Below are 17,790 nucleotides of genomic sequence, written 5' to 3' on the forward strand. Positions count from 1 at the left end.
ATATATTGAGCAGGAAAAAAGAAAAAGAAGCTATGCCAGGGAAGTTATTTTTCTTTCTTTCATTTTTCCTTCTCTGAAATAAACCACAACGAATTCAGAAAAAAATCCAAATAGTTTTAAGTTCTAAATAGTTCACATAAATTTAAAGGATTTTGATTCACAATTAACTACATGTTAAAACATTGTGAATGATGATAAAGTGCAGTAATTTATGTTGTGTTTTGGCTTCCTAAAACACATGTTAAACACAATTCAAAATTATTTGTTGATACTTTTACCAAAATGTTACAATAATAAATATATATTTTCTTTCTCCAATTCTGATTATAACTAAAAGAAGATTTCTCTTTGTGAAAAGTGGCGAGGCAGAAGGATTAGACACAAATCCCTTCTTTATCTAGTGAAATCTTTAAGAGCTATAAAGCAATAAATCAGCTTAAGACACACTTTGAAAATGTGGCTCAGACATTCACAATTGTAAAGCAAAAAGTGCTGAAGTGTAACTGTATTTTCTCTAAAGTTTGTTTTTTCCCCAAAACAATATGTTATTGTGACCGTTTGATTCACTCAGCATCTCCTAGGTTTTCATAATCTGAAGATCTGTGGACTTTCCTCTTTGACGTTCTCTGATCGAGAACGCAGACCACCTAAGCGCCTCCGATGCCAGGCGTAGCTGGAGCCCGCCCTTCCCGCGCCCTTAGTGCCTCCCTTTTCCTTTCTTCCAGGAAAGCGAGGAGACGCTGCATCAAAGACTCCACTCCGCTATCGTCTGAGTGCCTTGCAGAAAGTTTAAATTCCACTCTGGTACCCACGATAGTTTCTTTCATTCCATATCATGCTCAAAATAACTCCTGCTCCCCTAACTAGTAGTAATTTTGTAATGAAATACTAATTTTATGCAAAAGCCACATTAATAATTTAACCAATTTTTTAACTTTATAAAAGTTGTTTTGTTCTTTTAATAAACATGGACTTGTTTTCCATACTAAGTAGATGGCTCGGTGAGATGAAAGGAAAAGTGACAAAACACCCAACTTGAAGATGCGTTAGTAGTCACAGGAACAGTTAAATTGAAGTGAATTAAGCAGTATTTTTAAGTGGGATGCTCAATTATGATAGAAAGCGTTCCTTTCCATCTTTAAAAGAGTTCCTTAGCATCTGTTGCATGAGGTTGAGAGGGGAGAGACCTGTGAGCCTGCGGCATGTGCTCTTGGCTTGAGGGGTTTCAGGGGAGAGAGTACAGAATGGGATGAGCAGGGAGAGGCAGAGACAGGGGCCCTGGGAGAGAGAACCCTTAGGAAGCTAGACGGAATAATTCACACTACGATGAGAGACCTGGTAAAGGATGATTTAGGTGAACCAGTAAACTAATACTCCTGAGGTGCCTAAAAAGGGAACGTTCATTGGGAAAATAGAAGCTACCGCCCAGCGGACTAGAAACCAATTCCATCTCTAACATGAGTAAAGGTATATGTCTGAACTGGGGGAGGAATTTAGGTATTCCTAAATTGTCAGAGCTAGCGCCTATTCTTGAATTATATCAGCTTCTGAGATGAAGGCACAGTTAAGCTTTCAGCAACCATGTCACTACTCAGAGGATGGAAAACTGATGCAGGGAAGGGGGTAGGTGGCTCCTTACACTTAGAGCCTTCATATTGGTTCTGATGATTTGGTATTAAATTCAGCATGAATTTTAGTGCCAGTGTACTCAAAAAGCGAGATTTAAAAAAAAAATTAAGCAAAAAAAAGGAGATATAGCTGAGCAGAGTAGCACCTGCCTAATAAGTTCAAGGTCTTGAGTTTGATTCCTGGTTCAAAAAGAAGAAAACTAGTTTATTGGAGATTAAATGGAAATTTTTGTACTGTGAAAGGTACAGCTTTGTGTGCATGTATCTGAACTCTAATGAATAAAACAGAAGGAAAGATACTTTTTGTTTCTCATCATTCATAAGAACTGCTTGCCATCTTCATACACTGAAATAATCTAGAATTTTTTGTAGGGATGGAAAGATATGCTGGCGAGCGAAGAAGGATTCTTTTGTAAATAAGTGTCTGAGCTATCCACATGTGGACTGAGACAAGTTCTGCTGTATAAATGTCAGACACTGAGCCTATTTCTTCTTATGTTTTTCAGTAAAGGAAGAACAAAAACCAGCCCAAACCAGTCCACGCTGTGGATTTCCAAGAGCACCAGAAAGGAAAGTGGCATGGAAGTATAACAACCCATTGACTTAGCTCCAAAAAAGAAAGTAGTCTTATAATTCTGGATCCGTGTAAGTAAGGAATGGCATCAGAACATTAGCTTGGAATGGCTTGAAATCTCAAAGGATCTGCAACGTGAACCTTAAGCTCCCCCTTGAGGCAATTATTATAATAATTTTTATATGTTTATTATTTCATTTCCAAAAGTATGCTGTGCTAGTCATGGAGTGAGACTTGCTTATTTTGCTAAAGGATGGGCCTAAATTTCAAGAAAATGGAATGGACCACGCAGATGGAGTATGTGGGTTGAAAGCAGCTATTTTGATTTCTTTCACCTTTCGTAACTTGTAATTTAGGTAATGCGATATAAATTGTATTGAAATTTTCAGTCTATAGGAACATTTTACCTTTGCATAAGTACTTGATAAAAGTGGACTCTTCTGATATTTATTTTTATGACATTCCATTTTTCAATACATGCTGCTTTGATTGAAGAAATACATCACTGTTTTCAACTGAATTCACATACACACAAGTATATTATCATGAGAAAATTTCTTTCTAGAAATGGCTCATCTCTGTTCAGTTTCTCTACTTTTTGTTGGACAATGTTTAGGAAATCTCTTCAGAAATAAGAAGCTGTCTCTTTAACTGTGGTGTAAATCTCCAGAAGCATCTTCCTTAGAGGCAAGAATTGTCTAAGTTCAATTGTGCAAGACATGTGCCTTACAATTATTTTTAGTTTAAAACTCAACAGATTTTGTAATGAAATAACTTTACTAATAGCTGTATAATAGTAATGCAGTAAATATTGAATAAAAGTGTGGCATAGACAATATTAATCATATGTCTTCACATGTTGCCTATATAACTACAAGTCACTCTCTGAGGGTCCTAGAATCAACCTGGTCCCTCCTTTACTGCCCAAACAATGGTAGGTTTGGGATTGGGATGGACATTAGAGGCAGAGAGTTTCAGAAGTTGTCTAAGGTTTTTCTCACTGAATCTAGCCTCTATTATTACATACAAAGTCTTATAATTGGGACCAGGTGAATGACTGCCACCAGAGTGGAGCTAAGCACAGTACACTGACATTTCAAGATGGAAAAAAATAAACACCCCCACGATAGATGAATTAGTGTGACATGTGTTGGAAGTTGTCAGGGATTTAGTATTTCACTGGTGAGGATTTGTTCATGGTTGTAAGCAGTAGCTCCCTTCTGTCTTATCTTCTTCTAGTTTCTTCGATGCTTGTGACTTGTTCTTCTCAAGTTGTCACTATTTGGTCTTCAAATATCGCTGTGCTCCTTTTAACCAAATAAAGAGTTCTTGTTTCTGAAGAATGATTATTGGTGGTGTCAAAATCTCTTACGTCAACAATGTTCAGGCATGTTTCATCACTTCACGGAGATTCCATTTAAATGCGATAAAAATGAAGTTGCAGAGAAACAAACTTTTCTTTGACCATCATTTTTAGTTGGGGAATAAAGCATTTTCCTGGGATAAAGTTGCTAGAGTGCTTTGACAAAACTAAGAGGCACAATAGAAAATAGTGGGCATAGCCCCCTTTCAGACTGAGAGAATGGGCAGCTGGATTGTAAGCCTAGGTCTACTTTCAACTACAACCTGTCTTCCCAACACTCTGGTTGGAATGGTAGGCAAACCGCTATGATCCACAGCCCTCCTTGCAGTCTGCCACCATGTTCCCTCACTTAGTCAGGGCTTGATAGGGAAACTTGACTTTCCTTCTGGTCTATGCCACCCAGTTTTATAACAGCTGCAAGAAAGTAGCGACAACACAATGGAGAAAGGATTGGGCTTCGCCTTTTGTCTTTATTGACAGCTTGATAATGCCTGTGGAATCAAGGACTGAGTTAGTAAGGGTGGAAAACTAAAAGTTAGCAAGGATGGGAAAATAAACTTCCTCCTTACTGGAAGGTGGTGGCAGTGATACTTTCCTGGGTGTTTCTTAAAATTTTACCTGAGCTTATAAAATGAAAGTGAGTACAAAATATGTGTTTTGTTTGTGTTTTCAGAAAACATTTCTAATGTATGTTGGAAATGTAGCTAAAATATAGTGAAATCTCTGAGTATTGGACACAAACAACATACTCTATCACCATTCTTCTTTTTACAATGGGTTACTAGAAAGTTCTTAACAAGGGAATGTGTTCAGGGACTCCTGATTTTTGTCTGAAGAATAAATTTCACAATGCAGGAAATGTGTAACTCTTCATTTGACTGCAGTGTCTTTATTTTATTTTTATTTTTTATTATTTTATTAATTTAGGACAGGATGTACAGGGTGTGCGACCACTATGTAGATCGGACTCGTAGTGATTCTCCTGTGATCAGCCTCCCGAGCGCTGGGATTATAGGCAGGCACCACCACACCTAGTCTCAATCTCCGTCTCAGTGTGTCCCGGGGACGAGGCCAGCACAGCAAGCTGGGGCTCGAACCCCGGCCTCTGTGCTCTGCCTAAGCACGCGGTCTAGTCCACAGAGCTATCTGGCTGGCCATTGCAGTGTTTTAGATAGCCATGTTTCCTTTTCTCTGACAGTTGCCCAGTGAAAGCGTCTTTTTACACAACACACGATTGATTCTCCACTCACTTCTCTTCCTGTGCTTGCTGGGTCACCCTCAAGCACCATTTTTCTCCAATATATGGTTACATGAAGATGTATTGCTCCCCAAAAAGCCTTACATGCATCAATAATAACCTTTCCTTCACAAGTAGCTCAAGTATCCTTTCTTCCTTAAGACCAATCCATACTAATTGTTTCCTCCTTTGAACTCCTCTAAATCTCACTGTCTTTTTTATTATGTTTGCTCACAGAGGGAAGTGTGTTTTCTCCTAATGAGGTAAGAGTACTTTCTCCCACAGATTCTTTCTTTCACAGATGCATTCTGTGTGGAAAGCTAAATGGAAGCTCACAGTTACTCTGGAAGTGATTCAAGGAACTAAAGAAGTGAAACAAATTCATTTCTTACACATTTTTGGCACTTCCAGAGGGCAATTCAGCTGTGTCTAAGTAAGTTTTTCACATGTAAGAAATATCCTCTGAATCACACATAAACTGAAATAAACATTTGCGATAGTTTTATTTCTTTGACTTATTTGATTATTTTTGAGCCTTAAAAATATGAACTTGAAGGAAGTGGTAAGTATGAATAATCCAGGTAAAACAAGGAACAGGATAGAATGACCATATAAATTAATTTACCATTTAGTTTGATAGTTTATTGTTAGGGAGCTAGAGCCCAGTGTATATTAACTCCACTGCTTTATCTGAGAGTGAAACTCAACCAGCCATGTCCCAATCAGTTTTGTGATATGAACTCACCATAAACATTTTTATGAACAAGGAAAATAATGACTTTATGCTCAAAATGAAATGGATTTAGATAAAATGCATTTATATGAAAAACCAAGAAAACCATTGCTATTCTGATAATACCAAGTTGAACACAGATGATTTATAGCACTTTCTTTCTCTTTCTTTCTTTCTTTCTTTCTTTCTTTCTTTCTTTCTTTCTTTCTTTCTTACAGGCAATCCTATGTACTTTTATTTTTTTCCTATAATTTTATTGAGAAACAAATAGCAATGAGACAGTTTCAAATAAAATTGGTAGGACAGTTTCAATAATTAACACATTGCATACATTCCTCCCAGTGGTTAATTGCTGTACAAGATGCGGACATGATATTCTATTTACAAACACCATTAGAACAAATCCCTCTATTCATTAAGAGAATGTAACTATATATCTATCCTAACCATTTTGAATACACAGATACAAAATGGACATTCATCTGTATCCCCTTTTTTGTTAAGTTTCATTATTTTAATATTACAGGTGTGTTAACTCAGAAAACTATTCTAAAAGAGTCCAGTAGTCCATAATAGTATTGGGTCTTCTGCTTCACTGGCAATGTCAGAAATTGTTGACCTGAGTCCCCTACAGCTCAACATAACAGCATGGCTTTACTTCTTATATTTTGTTTTTATACTTTTCTGCTGGATGGGTAAGACCAAGGTAAAGCAGGACCTATGCAACAAGAGTTGTAGCATTTGGGTCTGATAAGGTCAGTGAAATCCCCTCAGGATTTATCCTGAGATCCTGTACCTCAGATTGTAGAACCTCTGTCAGTGTCAGCCATGTGGATGAGTCATGGCCATTGCTTGGCCAATGCATAGCACTTTATTTCAAACAATGATGTATACTTCCTAATATTTCTCAATTCATCAAAATGCACCAAGGGTATTTAAAATAATGGTCCTTTAGCAGAAAATGGTAAAGTGATTAAATAAAAATGATATTTGTTAAAACAGTCATTACCAACAAAATCAAAAATAGATTAAAATTACTTTGTATTGCAAAGATTTAGTAATTTTGTCCATCCCACTTGACCTGGCACATCAGTGTCTTAGCTGAATTATTTTTCTAATTTTTTATATAAATATATTTCCATAATCCTTAAAATGAAATGTGAAAAGTTGACCATGTTCATTTTAGGTTTAAAGAACCTTCTAATGTAGAAAACTTTGTATCCACTGGGCAAACTTTGAGACAAAAACGTACACCCCCGCACGACGAGGCCGCGCGCACTGGTATCCGAAGGATGTCACACCGACAAGGAACCATCTGTTGTTCTCTTGGCACATCAGCGGGCCTCCGGAATCCCCCTAAGAGGGAACCACGAAGAAAGTTGTGGCCATGTGGTTTAGTTATTTAAGTATATAAGAGGATATTTGGCAAATTAATAAAAAATAAAAATATAAAATTACTGAAATAATAAAGTAAAAAAGCAGAAACGTGATTAAACTGCAAATTATCTGTGTATATATACATGAATATTCATTATTGCTCTAGATAATGAAAAACAACTCTTTGCTTCTCGGTAAGGAAACCAAACAATGTACGATGCTTAAGATGTATAATTTTAATGCAAATATTTTCATAATGCACTTTTTTTAGGAAGCACCTCCTCTTCTTAATTATGATATTTTAGTGGATACTAAAAAGTTATATTAAAGCACAATGAAAAAAATCAGGACCAAAATATAAACAAAGAAGATATACTACATATTTCATGAAAATCTGGGTAGAAAAATTGCTCCATAGTTTGATTTTAGAAAAAGTATAAACTCATAAAAGGTGTTCATTATGGCTTTTTATCCTCTTGGGTAGAACGAGCTTTCTGGGATTTTATAACTATGATCAGATTTGAAAACTAATATTTCAACCAAAGTAGGCAAAACTTGGGTATAATTTGTGCTGATAAGAACATGTTTTCATCAGAGGTTTCAACTAATGGAGAAACGTTTTAAATTTTTCTAAACATTAATTAAAGTTCATCCTATTGAAGTTAGTTACATAAATTATGAGTGTACATAATAATTTCTATATGATAAAAATGAATACAGATAAGAGTCATTAATTATGCATTGAAAAATATCTCTTAAATATTATGTGATCATTTAAAAATATTTTTGAAAGAATTTAAAGCCTATGCTTTGTTTGAAATCACTCCTGTAACAAAATATTTCTCTCTCTCTCTCTCTCTCTCTCTCTCTCTCTCTCTCTCTCTCTCTCTCTCTCTCTTTTGGCAGAACTGGGGATTGAACTCAGGCCCTTGCGCTTGCCAGGGAAGCGCTTATTCCACTGAGCCATTTCCTTGGGCCTAACAAAATATTTCAATCTTAGATTTTTAATAGAAAATATACTCAGAAGTATTGTTTCATTTTGTTTTGTTTTGTTTTGGCTATCTCGGGCTGCCTTAAGAGCAGGTCTGGTACACCAGGTGCAGCTGAGGATCGAACCATGGCCCCCGCGCCTGACTGGGTTTGCCCAAGCAAGTGCTTTAAACAACTGAGCTACCCCACAAGACCCCCAGAAAATATACTCAGTGATTTTTGCTTGACTATCATCTTTTGGCCCTATATTACATTCAAAGGATAAAAATGTAAGTTATCAAAAAACTTTAGTTTTTCTCTTGGGTGTAGGGGAACCTAACTTGCATTGCTAACTCCATATTACCTATATTCTAGACGTAACAAATGACTACAAGTTCTTTGAATCCAGGGGCTGTAATGTTAGGTTTTGCATATTAAGGCCTTAAGTCAGTAAATGAGTTCTGAAATATTTATGCACCAGGATATATCTAAGACTCAATATATATTATGAATGGCTCATAAATTATTAAAAAGATATTTCTACTGCTTGAGTATTTTTCAAAAGGGGGTCACTTGATTCTCTCATGTTTAATAAAATAATTTAATTTTAATGGATAGGAATGATTCAGAGATTAGTTATATGGATAAAGATTTTAACTATATTGGCTCAATTACAGTTTCTCGTTCATAAAGCAGCAGGCCTGTTGCCTTTCTGTCTCTCTGGCTGGGAGACCTAGTCTGTCATTTCCCATCTAACCATGTCATTTCAATTTGAGTATGCAACTTCTCAAGTTTCATATATTTTAGTGATATATGTTTCACTACCTCAAGAATATTTAAGTGCTGCAAAAATAAAATGAATGTCCAGAAAATGATAAATTAACTTTAAAAAGTTATCTCCAAATGGATGTTATATTTGTAAAAGAAAAATCATCACCTTCTTTGAGATTGAGTATGAGGGTTGGTGACCAGTTTTGTTTAGAACCGTGGTTCTCAAACTTCACTGTGTGTCAGAATCTCCTGAAAGGGAAGTGATGCAAACAGTGTGAAGCCCTGACTTGGGAGCTTCTGACATAGTAGGTGTGTGATGGAACCAGGACTTTTTGTGCTCCTGCTATGCACTGAGATGCTACTGTCTACCGCACTGGAGATCATGACTTGAAAGCCATCATGTAGCATATGATTCTACCTCCCGAAGTAGAGTATTGTTCCCTTAGCTTTACATTTTAATCTTCCCTGATGCTGCTAGAAAATTGGCTCAAGTGTTCAAGCCTTTCTGAAGCAAGAAGATCTTCAGAGTCTTGTAAATGCTTAGTAAGTCAAAATTTTGAGCTTAAAAAAAAATGCCTTAAAGAAGGTACCCAAGCTGGATGTGATGGTGCTCCTGTAAACCCAACACTCTACCAGACTGAGGCAGGAGGATGACAAGTTAATCAACAAGACTTGAAAATATTTTTTAATAAAGCAGGTGATAATATCCAGTAATAAGGGGGGCGGGGAGATGGCTCAGTGGAATAAGTGCTTCCCTGGCAAGTGCAAGGGCCTGAGTTCAATCCCCAGTTCCATCAAAAAAAAAAAAAAAAAAAAAAAAAATCCAGTAATAAAACAAAACGAAATTCGTATTTTCAAATAATGTATTCTTACTTAATTAGTTAATCTCATTATAAACATAGTACTAAAGTTGAACTGAAAGAATCGTGTGGCAACTTAGAGTACTGGTTAATCAATTATGATAACATTCTACTGCGTAAAGTAGTTCCTTGTGTAAAAGGTTGCTTACTTGCTAATGATTAGCATGCCTAGACTGCAGAAATCAGAGCCAACTATATGATTTCAGATATCTGGCATGAGTTACTAGATTAATGTAACCCTAACATCAATGGCACTGGCCACCATAATTTTTGCTTTGTGCATGAAATGTCTGTCACATGATCTCCATTAACTATAACTGAAGTTATGCAGCTGATTTCCGTTCTGCACAATGTTTCCATAAATTTCCTAAGTGCTAATATTATCTTACCTCAAGCACACTTCTCATTTTAAAAGGAAAATATCAGATCTGGTGGTAATTTTTAAATAAGAAGAAAGCTATCTAGTTTGTTTTGAATATGCAAGAATTCATCAACAAAGAATGAAGGCAAAATTGAACAAAAAAGCTTAACATTATTTTAAAAATTTAGCTAAAGGATTCATGTTTGGATTTATCTGTTCAAAATATCTTGCAAAATTACTATACATATTAGCGTATGAAACAAGTTGTTCCACTTTAATACAGTGAAACCATGTCCCCCATGATATAAATAGCTACTCCCACATGTATAAATTATTTGATCTGTCATGCCATCAAGTTTAATCTAATCCAGTAGATGATGCATTAATTTTCATTAGTTTTGAAATACAGAAAACAAGTATGAAATAAATTTTCAGACTTAGTAACTCTCATGTAAAAAATGATAATACTATTGAGTATTTACTTGGTGCCTCACACATGTTATCTGACTTACCCTTCTCAAGAAATTCAAAGTGACTTGTACAGTTTCACCAATAAATCTTAAAGCCAGGGCAAGTAGGAGTACCCTGGGCATAGAGCACATGCCCTTAAGAAGAACCCTAGGCTGCACCTGAACTTTGGAATCTCAAGATTAGCTTAACTACTTATTTTTTGAAGGTATGTGGAGTTCATGGAGTTTATAGATAGTTGCATTTTTTCTAGCTGGTGACACCTAGAGATCGTTATTTCTAGTTGGTAATGTGTATGCAAGAGTTTCACTCTGATGGTTACATAGATCAAAGGATATTCACACTTCCAATTTACCACAATACTGACACTCTTACATCAGCAAGTTAGTTATTACACTCCTATAATAAAATGTAAAAAGTGATAATAATTTTTTTAGTAAAGACTTCTAGGCCCTGGAGATATGCCATACTGTTCAGTTCTTTATTTGCTTTCCATTTAACTAGTTGTAAACTGGCTCTAACTAAGTATTCAGACTGCTTTTCATCTACACATGATTTCGGGTCACTGGATACCTGACCAATACTCTAGACTCAAAGTTGGAAACTAGCAGCTCACTGAGCAATTTGGCCCTAAGGCTCATTTTGCTTGTTTTCAATGTTGTAAAACGCATATGATAATTGGAAATTTAAAATTAAATGTATTTAGCTAAGATATAGGTTGTTTGGCTCCATCTGGGCCTATTAACCTTCATTTTATATCTCTGTCTTACTTATTCAAATATTACACCTAGTCTCTCAAGACATTTGGTTTGTAATGCTCACGTGTAAAAGTAGTTTTGTTTTTAGTTCTCAGGCCCTCTGAGGACTAGTATGCAAACAGATACAAAGGCCACAGTTCCTAAGAGAAGAGCGAAGGTAAGGAACCTGAGCAATTGTTTTATACACAAATTTTTGTTAAATAATGATATCAATATATAGCAGTGCTTTCTAAAAGTAGAAGATGAACACTCAGACACACTTACCTGACAAGTATCTATTCCTCCTTCTTCGTAGCCGGCACATATCATATTTTGGGTAATGTTATACTCTGGCATCTGTTGCTGGCACTTCTCATTTGAAAGAAGAGGAACATCAGCTTCTTGTAGGATGTCTGCAGTAGGACCTGCTCAAAATGGATAGTGCCGCCAGCTAGTCAGAAGTGATCCAGTTGCATTTTTGAATGAAACACCATCAGTCTTATTTATTCCAACATTTCACTCTCATTATGGAGTACATTGTGTCTATACAATGGAACTAACTACGAGTGTTACATGTTAAATGGCATAATAAAAATCCATCTGTGGATTTTAGCGAGTGGATGACAGCGATGCTCTTCTTTCTTTCCCAAGGGCTAGTAGAGATGGTGGATTGAGGTAAGGTGATCTTCAGCTATTTTCAGTAATTTTAAAGTTATAATATTGCTCATGGATATAAAGCCTGCCAACACAAAGAGTTCTATTCATAGAAATTAACACCAACTCAGAAACCCAGAAGTGCTTTCATTCAGCACCTGAAGAGGCGCTCCCTCCAGTATAATGGCAGTTAGCGCCTTTGTGGAGCTTTGTGAGTGAGCAGGTGTTCACCACACAGGGGACAAAGCTCTGCCGAACTGTGCCCTGGTCTAGGGACAATCAGCTTGTCATTCACACGCAGGTGAAGAGAGAGAAGGAGTTTTAAGAGTATATTTCCATTCTTTTTTTATGCAGAACTCATTCTCTAGAAGTATGAATCTCTGTTTATAAAAGGACTAATTCCAGAAGGGATGAGCAATAAGCAGATGTTGGTGTCCCTGAAAAGGTGCACAATAACCACTTTGTAATAATTAGCAACTTTATTTGGTTGCTCAAGCTAAGCAAAACGTTTGTGTTAAGTTAGTAAGTATACTTGACAACTGGTAATGTAAAGATATATGTGATCTCATTTTTCCATTTAGTTTAATATCTACACTAAAAATACTAAGACAACAAATATGTGTGTGTGTGTGTGTGTGTGTGTGTGTGTGTGTTTGAGAGACAGGGAAAAAAGACAGAGAGAGGGAAAGGGAAATGGGAGAGAGAGAGAGAGAGAGAGCATATACATGACTCAATGATTACTTCATGCCCAAATGTATATTTCTTTTTTTTTTTTGAGTGGAGTAGACACCATCTGTATGACTGATTTAATGGTACTAGCATGACAATGAAGACAGACTATACAAATGGCTACTGCCAACTGGTACTGGAGAAACCAATGTGACTTTCAAAGTTCAATGTACACTGTAAAAAAGTAAAGTGGAGATAGAAATGGATGAGAACATGCAGCACCACTCTTGGTCATCCTACCATGAAGGTTCAGGGTGGCCTGAGAAGCCTTAGTTTTGTAATAAAAAAACCAAAGCTATTTTTGCTCCTTGTTAGTGAATGAAAAAAGTGTTTGATATTAGTCAAGATCATGTTTGCCTCTTGTACTCTGAATAACTACTATGAAGACAATATGCAGTGTATCAATTATTATAACTGTTCTACTAACCTGTTTTGAAACTGTCTCATTGCTATTTCTTTTTTATTAAAATTAATAAAAAATTTAAGAAATGTGTTTGAGTAAATAATAAAACTGATTGGTAAAAGCAAATTTGAACAGTGTGCATATATTCAATATTTGTCAACATGGTTTGTTACTAGAATAACAAGAAGCACACACAATTACTCACGCCCATATGTACACACAGGTATAAATAAAAATTTTGGTAAAGTTGTCTTTAATGTACTAATTTTCCTAAACTTAGCAACTGGTATCACTTCATTTCTTCCTAGTGAACAATATGTTCCTCATGTTCTTAGTTAATTAATTAGTGTAATATGCTGTCAAGCTTGGAAATTTGAATTTTATGAAATGAGATAAGGTTATTAGATGAAAATTGGGGCCAGGGAGATAGCTCAGTAGCATAAATGCCTGCCTGGCAAGCGCAAGGTGCTGAGTTTGATCCCCGGTACAAAAGAAAAGGTGACTATTACAACACAGAGTTTATAAAAGTCATTAAATTTTCAATGACCCAAGAAATATTTAAAGATGAACTGGCTACCAGGCATGCTAATGCATGCCTCTAATCCCAGCACTTAAGAGGCTGAGGTAGGAGGATCACTGTGATTTCAAGGCCAGGCTGGGCTACAGAAGTGAGTTCAAGACCAGCCTGCACTACACAGTGAAACTCTGCATCCCCCTCAAGCCCTCAGAAAAGAAGATGAGCAGGCCATTTATTGGTAAATGAAATTGATCTTTTTACTGGCTCCATACTACTTTTACAGACTTTCTTAAGTTAATTAAACAAATATTTTAGTACCAATAAATTCATATAACCCAAGTTTATAGCTCAATTTTTCCTATGTAATGAAGTCTTAAATATTGTTATTGTATAATTTGTTTTTGAAGAGTCTATATTGTGTTCATAAAATATTTTTTAAAGTCAGAAAAAATAAAACCTATCTAGTTGAAAATCATTTTTGTTCCTTAAATGTCAAGTTCAATAAGTCATGACATTCTTCAAGTGGGAGAAATATAAGAATTTATGATCTTAAAAAAAAGAATTTATGGTCTTTAGTATTCTTGATCATAAGCAGACAAGAGGCATTTTCAGTTGCATATAATGCAATTGCAGTGGAAAACTTTTGTCAGAATCCTCAGGAAAGCACCACACTTAGAACTTTGCTCCTTCTCTGACAAAAAATAAGGATATTTTTGATGTGATTTAATTATGGGACTCTGTACCTTTCTACAAGACTTCATGCAGTTTCATCTTACACATAACTAGAATTTTTAAACATCACACCTATAATTTATTTTGACTTACAGAGGTCAGATCCTCTTACTAGACTAAGTGTCTTTCCTTTGTCTAATGTTGTGGAGTGGTCAGAACTTGTAGGTGGTGAACTGTATTAGGAATTCTGTAATTAGGAATTCTGCTTGCAATTACACTTCCAGGACATGAAGAGCTGGAATGCTTTCTTAGAATTCATGTTTGAAGATATTCTTGTTAATCACCAAGACTGAAAAGCTGCATAGATAGATAGATTGAGAGACAGATATACATATATCTGTACAATACAGTTATAAGTTGTTTAACTTCATTTTAATTTTTCACTGATACATAAAAACATGCAAGTTTCCAGAAGACAGAGGCAAGAGAATTGGAAATTCTAACCTAACATGGTTATTGATTGACTTCACAAGACCCTGACTCAAAAAATGAAATCTAAATGAAGAGTAGGGAAGTAGCTTAGTATGAAGTCTCTGGTTTTAATCATTTGTACCACACAAAAAAATAAAAATGTACACTTTCGTGGAGTACTGTTCTGTTTTCATACATGTATACTCTATATAATATATAAACCAGGTTATATATATCCAGTTCCTCAGCTATTTGTCTTTTTCTTTTCCTGATAAACACTTGCAAATATTTTCTTTTAACATTTGGATACGCACAATATGTCAGTGTTGTCAGCAGTCAACCTGCTGTACAGTACCACACTAGAACTTCTTGCTTTCATTTAGTTTTAGCTTAGCGCCGTCCCCATCAAGCAACTTTTAGATTCCATATATGAGTGAGATCATGCAAACTTTGTCTCTCTGTGCCTGGCTTATTCCACTTAATGTGATGCTCTCCACTTCCATCTATGTTGTCACAAAGGTCAGATTTTTATTCTTTTCCTAATAACTGAATGTGAACCATACTTTCTTCATTCAGCTGATGAACACGTAGGCTTTTTTCCTCCATCTATCTTTCCTCCAAAAGGCTGTTGTTAAGAGCACTGCAACGAGCATGGAAGTAGAATTGTATCCTTGACATGCTGGCATCATTTCCTTCAGACATAGTTAAGCATCAGGTGAAATTGGTGCCCCATAGTCATTATGTTTATGTTTAGAAAACATGTCATTAAATAATATCAGAGGATCAATGATCTATCAATGTATAGTCTGCATGATATATCTTAATCATTTTGCCAATAGGCAGGTTCAGCATGTAGAAGTTACAAGGGAGTTTCTTTTTTATTGCAGGTAACTTGAATATGTAGTCTTACATCATAAATGAAGATAAATTTGTTGAATAGAAAAGTGGGACAGATAGTAATGGATTTATTTTTACTAGAGTTTGTCCATATGCTTTACCAAAATAAATTCTTAGAACTTTGCATTATATTCACTTCATTAAGTGTATCTTTTCTATTTATCAGTGTTTATAATATAAAGATTTAAATAGTGAGTCTGAGAACTATCTGAATTCTTTTTTTAAAGAATCATGGTTTTAGAATATAATATAGAATAACACACCTGGAAATCTTTTTTAAGCTAATGAATTATAAAGTATGTCCTGAGATGATTTTTGTAAATATTTCAAAATTCATTGCAGTATAAGAATTGGAAAAAAAATAAATATAATAATAATAATGATAATAATAATAATAATAATAAAAAGGGGGGCTGGGGAGATGGTTCAGTGGAATAAGCGCTTCCCTGGCAAGCGCAAGGGTCTGAGTTCAATTCCCGGTTCCGCAGGAAAAAAAAAAAACAAACAAACAATTGGAAAAAATGTTGAAAAATAGTAACAGGATTGTTCAATAACGTAATTCTCTTTAGAAGACATTTTTAAATCTAAATTTGATAATTTACCTCCATAATAAAGCCTTCCCCAGCCAGCAATAACACAATTCTTTCCTGGAAGAAAAACTTGATTTTCCTCTGGCAAACAAATAGGTTGTATATAATCTGAAAAGCAAACAAAGCAAAGAACAGAATAGTAACAGACAAATGTGTTTCTAAAAATTATAAAACCAATTTTATAATTCATAGAACCAATCACATCACCATTTATTTAACCTAAAAAACTTACATTTTGGCTTATCCTGCATGAATAACTGTTAGACAACAATATTAGGGGAAAGGATATTTTAAATAGTCTTTCTTTGTCAATTTATGATGTGTTACTGGTGGTCTTTTGTGTTCTCTACATAGTCTTCATTTTTGGAATATAAATAATGTCATATTTCTGAAATTAATATTTTTTAAAATAATGATAATGCCATAATGAACTAGTGACATTTCTACTATTTCTCAGAGTCAGTTAAGGGAAAGTTGGACAAACATTTTTATTATTATATGTAATTTTCTCTGTTTATATTCAAGTTGTAAAAGTTCTCAGTTAATTGCTTTTTCAGACACTATGAAAGTATTAATATTCATCACTGACTCCTAAAGGCTTCTGTATCAATTTACAAGCCACTGTGTATTTAGTAAGTACTCACTACCTATACAATTCAGGGCAGACACAAAAATTAAGAAGGTACAAACTTTACCATTCAGTACAAGGTTTTACAACTACATATAGTAACAGTTTTGTTTTCCTAAGTGATATGATACATTTGTGTAGCAAACTTCATGAACATAAAAACTGCAACACTTTTTCCTGAACATTGGAGAAGAGCTAATTTAAGGTTACAGCAGAGTAAAACCTGTTATAGTTTATAACTAAATGTTCCTCAAAGTACCTCATGTCTTCTTTGGTGGAGCTCTGGGAGGTGATTGGCTCATGGGGGACTCATACTGATCCGTGAATTAATCTACTGATGAAATTTTAGTTGATCCAAAGAGGTGTATCCTATGGGGCATGACCTGGAAGGATCCACTACCCTTCCAGGCCCATTCTTCTCTTTCCACTTCCTGCCCACTATGAGCTAAGCAGCTTTTCTCCACCATGCCCCTGTGTTGTTTCTTCTCTGGAGCCTGATGACCCTGCACTGCAACATAAGCTAAAATCCCCCCCCCCCAATTGTGTGTGTCTGGTAATTTATCTCAGTGACAAGAACATGATTGAGACTGATCCTTTAAGGATAAAGTTCCTTTTTTCAATTGATTTCTCATACATTTTCCAGGCACTTGGGGGAAGTTCTTCACTGGCTACTGTAGGAACATTACTGGCTGTCTTTCAAAGCTTTAATTATATGACTAGCATAAGATACCCTAGAAACACATACTTGCATCTCTATTTATCAATCTTTGTCTTAACCACCTCCTTTGTGGTGGATGGACCTACCCTTCAATTACAGGAGAAACAGAAAGCTTAATAATATGATGACTTATTTTTTCAGGCCTGCTCCATTAAGATTTTATTTTACCAGTTCACTGGTAAAATGTGCTGGTATGGAGGACTCAAACAATTTTTTTCTTCAGGTTTGGTGTTCAATCTTTTTTTAAAATTAATTTTATTGAGAAAGAAATAGAAATAAGAGAGTTTCAAAACAGGTTAGTATGACAGTTACAATAGATAATACATTGCATATTATTGTCTTCATAGTAGTTATTCATAGTGTATGACGCAGACATGATATCTTATCTAAACACTATTAGTTCAAAACTTTCTTCTCATTGAACTAAAAGAAA

At 35.3% G+C, this 17,790-nt stretch overlaps 2 protein-coding genes across 2 annotated transcripts in view; one reads left to right on the forward strand and one right to left on the reverse strand.

Annotated features, from left to right (window-relative positions):
* Window positions 1-3,520, forward strand: part of Chodl (chondrolectin) — a 25,145-nt gene extending 21,625 nt beyond the window's left edge. The window contains exon 6 of the mRNA XM_004639090.3: window positions 2,135-3,520. Within this exon, the coding sequence (XP_004639147.1) occupies window positions 2,135-2,219 (85 nt within the window). The 3' untranslated portion in view covers window positions 2,220-3,520. The remainder of the gene's footprint in view (window positions 1-2,134) is intronic.
* A 3,215-nt stretch (window positions 3,521-6,735) lies between these two features.
* Tmprss15 (transmembrane serine protease 15) overlaps window positions 6,736-17,790 on the reverse strand; it is a 133,901-nt gene continuing 122,846 nt past the window's right edge. The window contains exons 22-24 of the mRNA XM_004639096.1: window positions 16,024-16,119; window positions 11,364-11,503; window positions 6,736-6,891 (exon numbers count right to left, since the gene is read on the reverse strand). Coding sequence (XP_004639153.1) covers window positions 6,736-6,891; window positions 11,364-11,503; window positions 16,024-16,119 — 392 coding nt within the window. The remainder of the gene's footprint in view (window positions 6,892-11,363; window positions 11,504-16,023; window positions 16,120-17,790) is intronic.

Source organism: Octodon degus, unplaced genomic scaffold, assembly GCF_000260255.1.
Source record: "Octodon degus isolate 3935 unplaced genomic scaffold, OctDeg1.0 scaffold00106, whole genome shotgun sequence".
In the NCBI taxonomy this organism is placed as follows: domain Eukaryota; kingdom Metazoa; phylum Chordata; class Mammalia; order Rodentia; family Octodontidae; genus Octodon; species Octodon degus.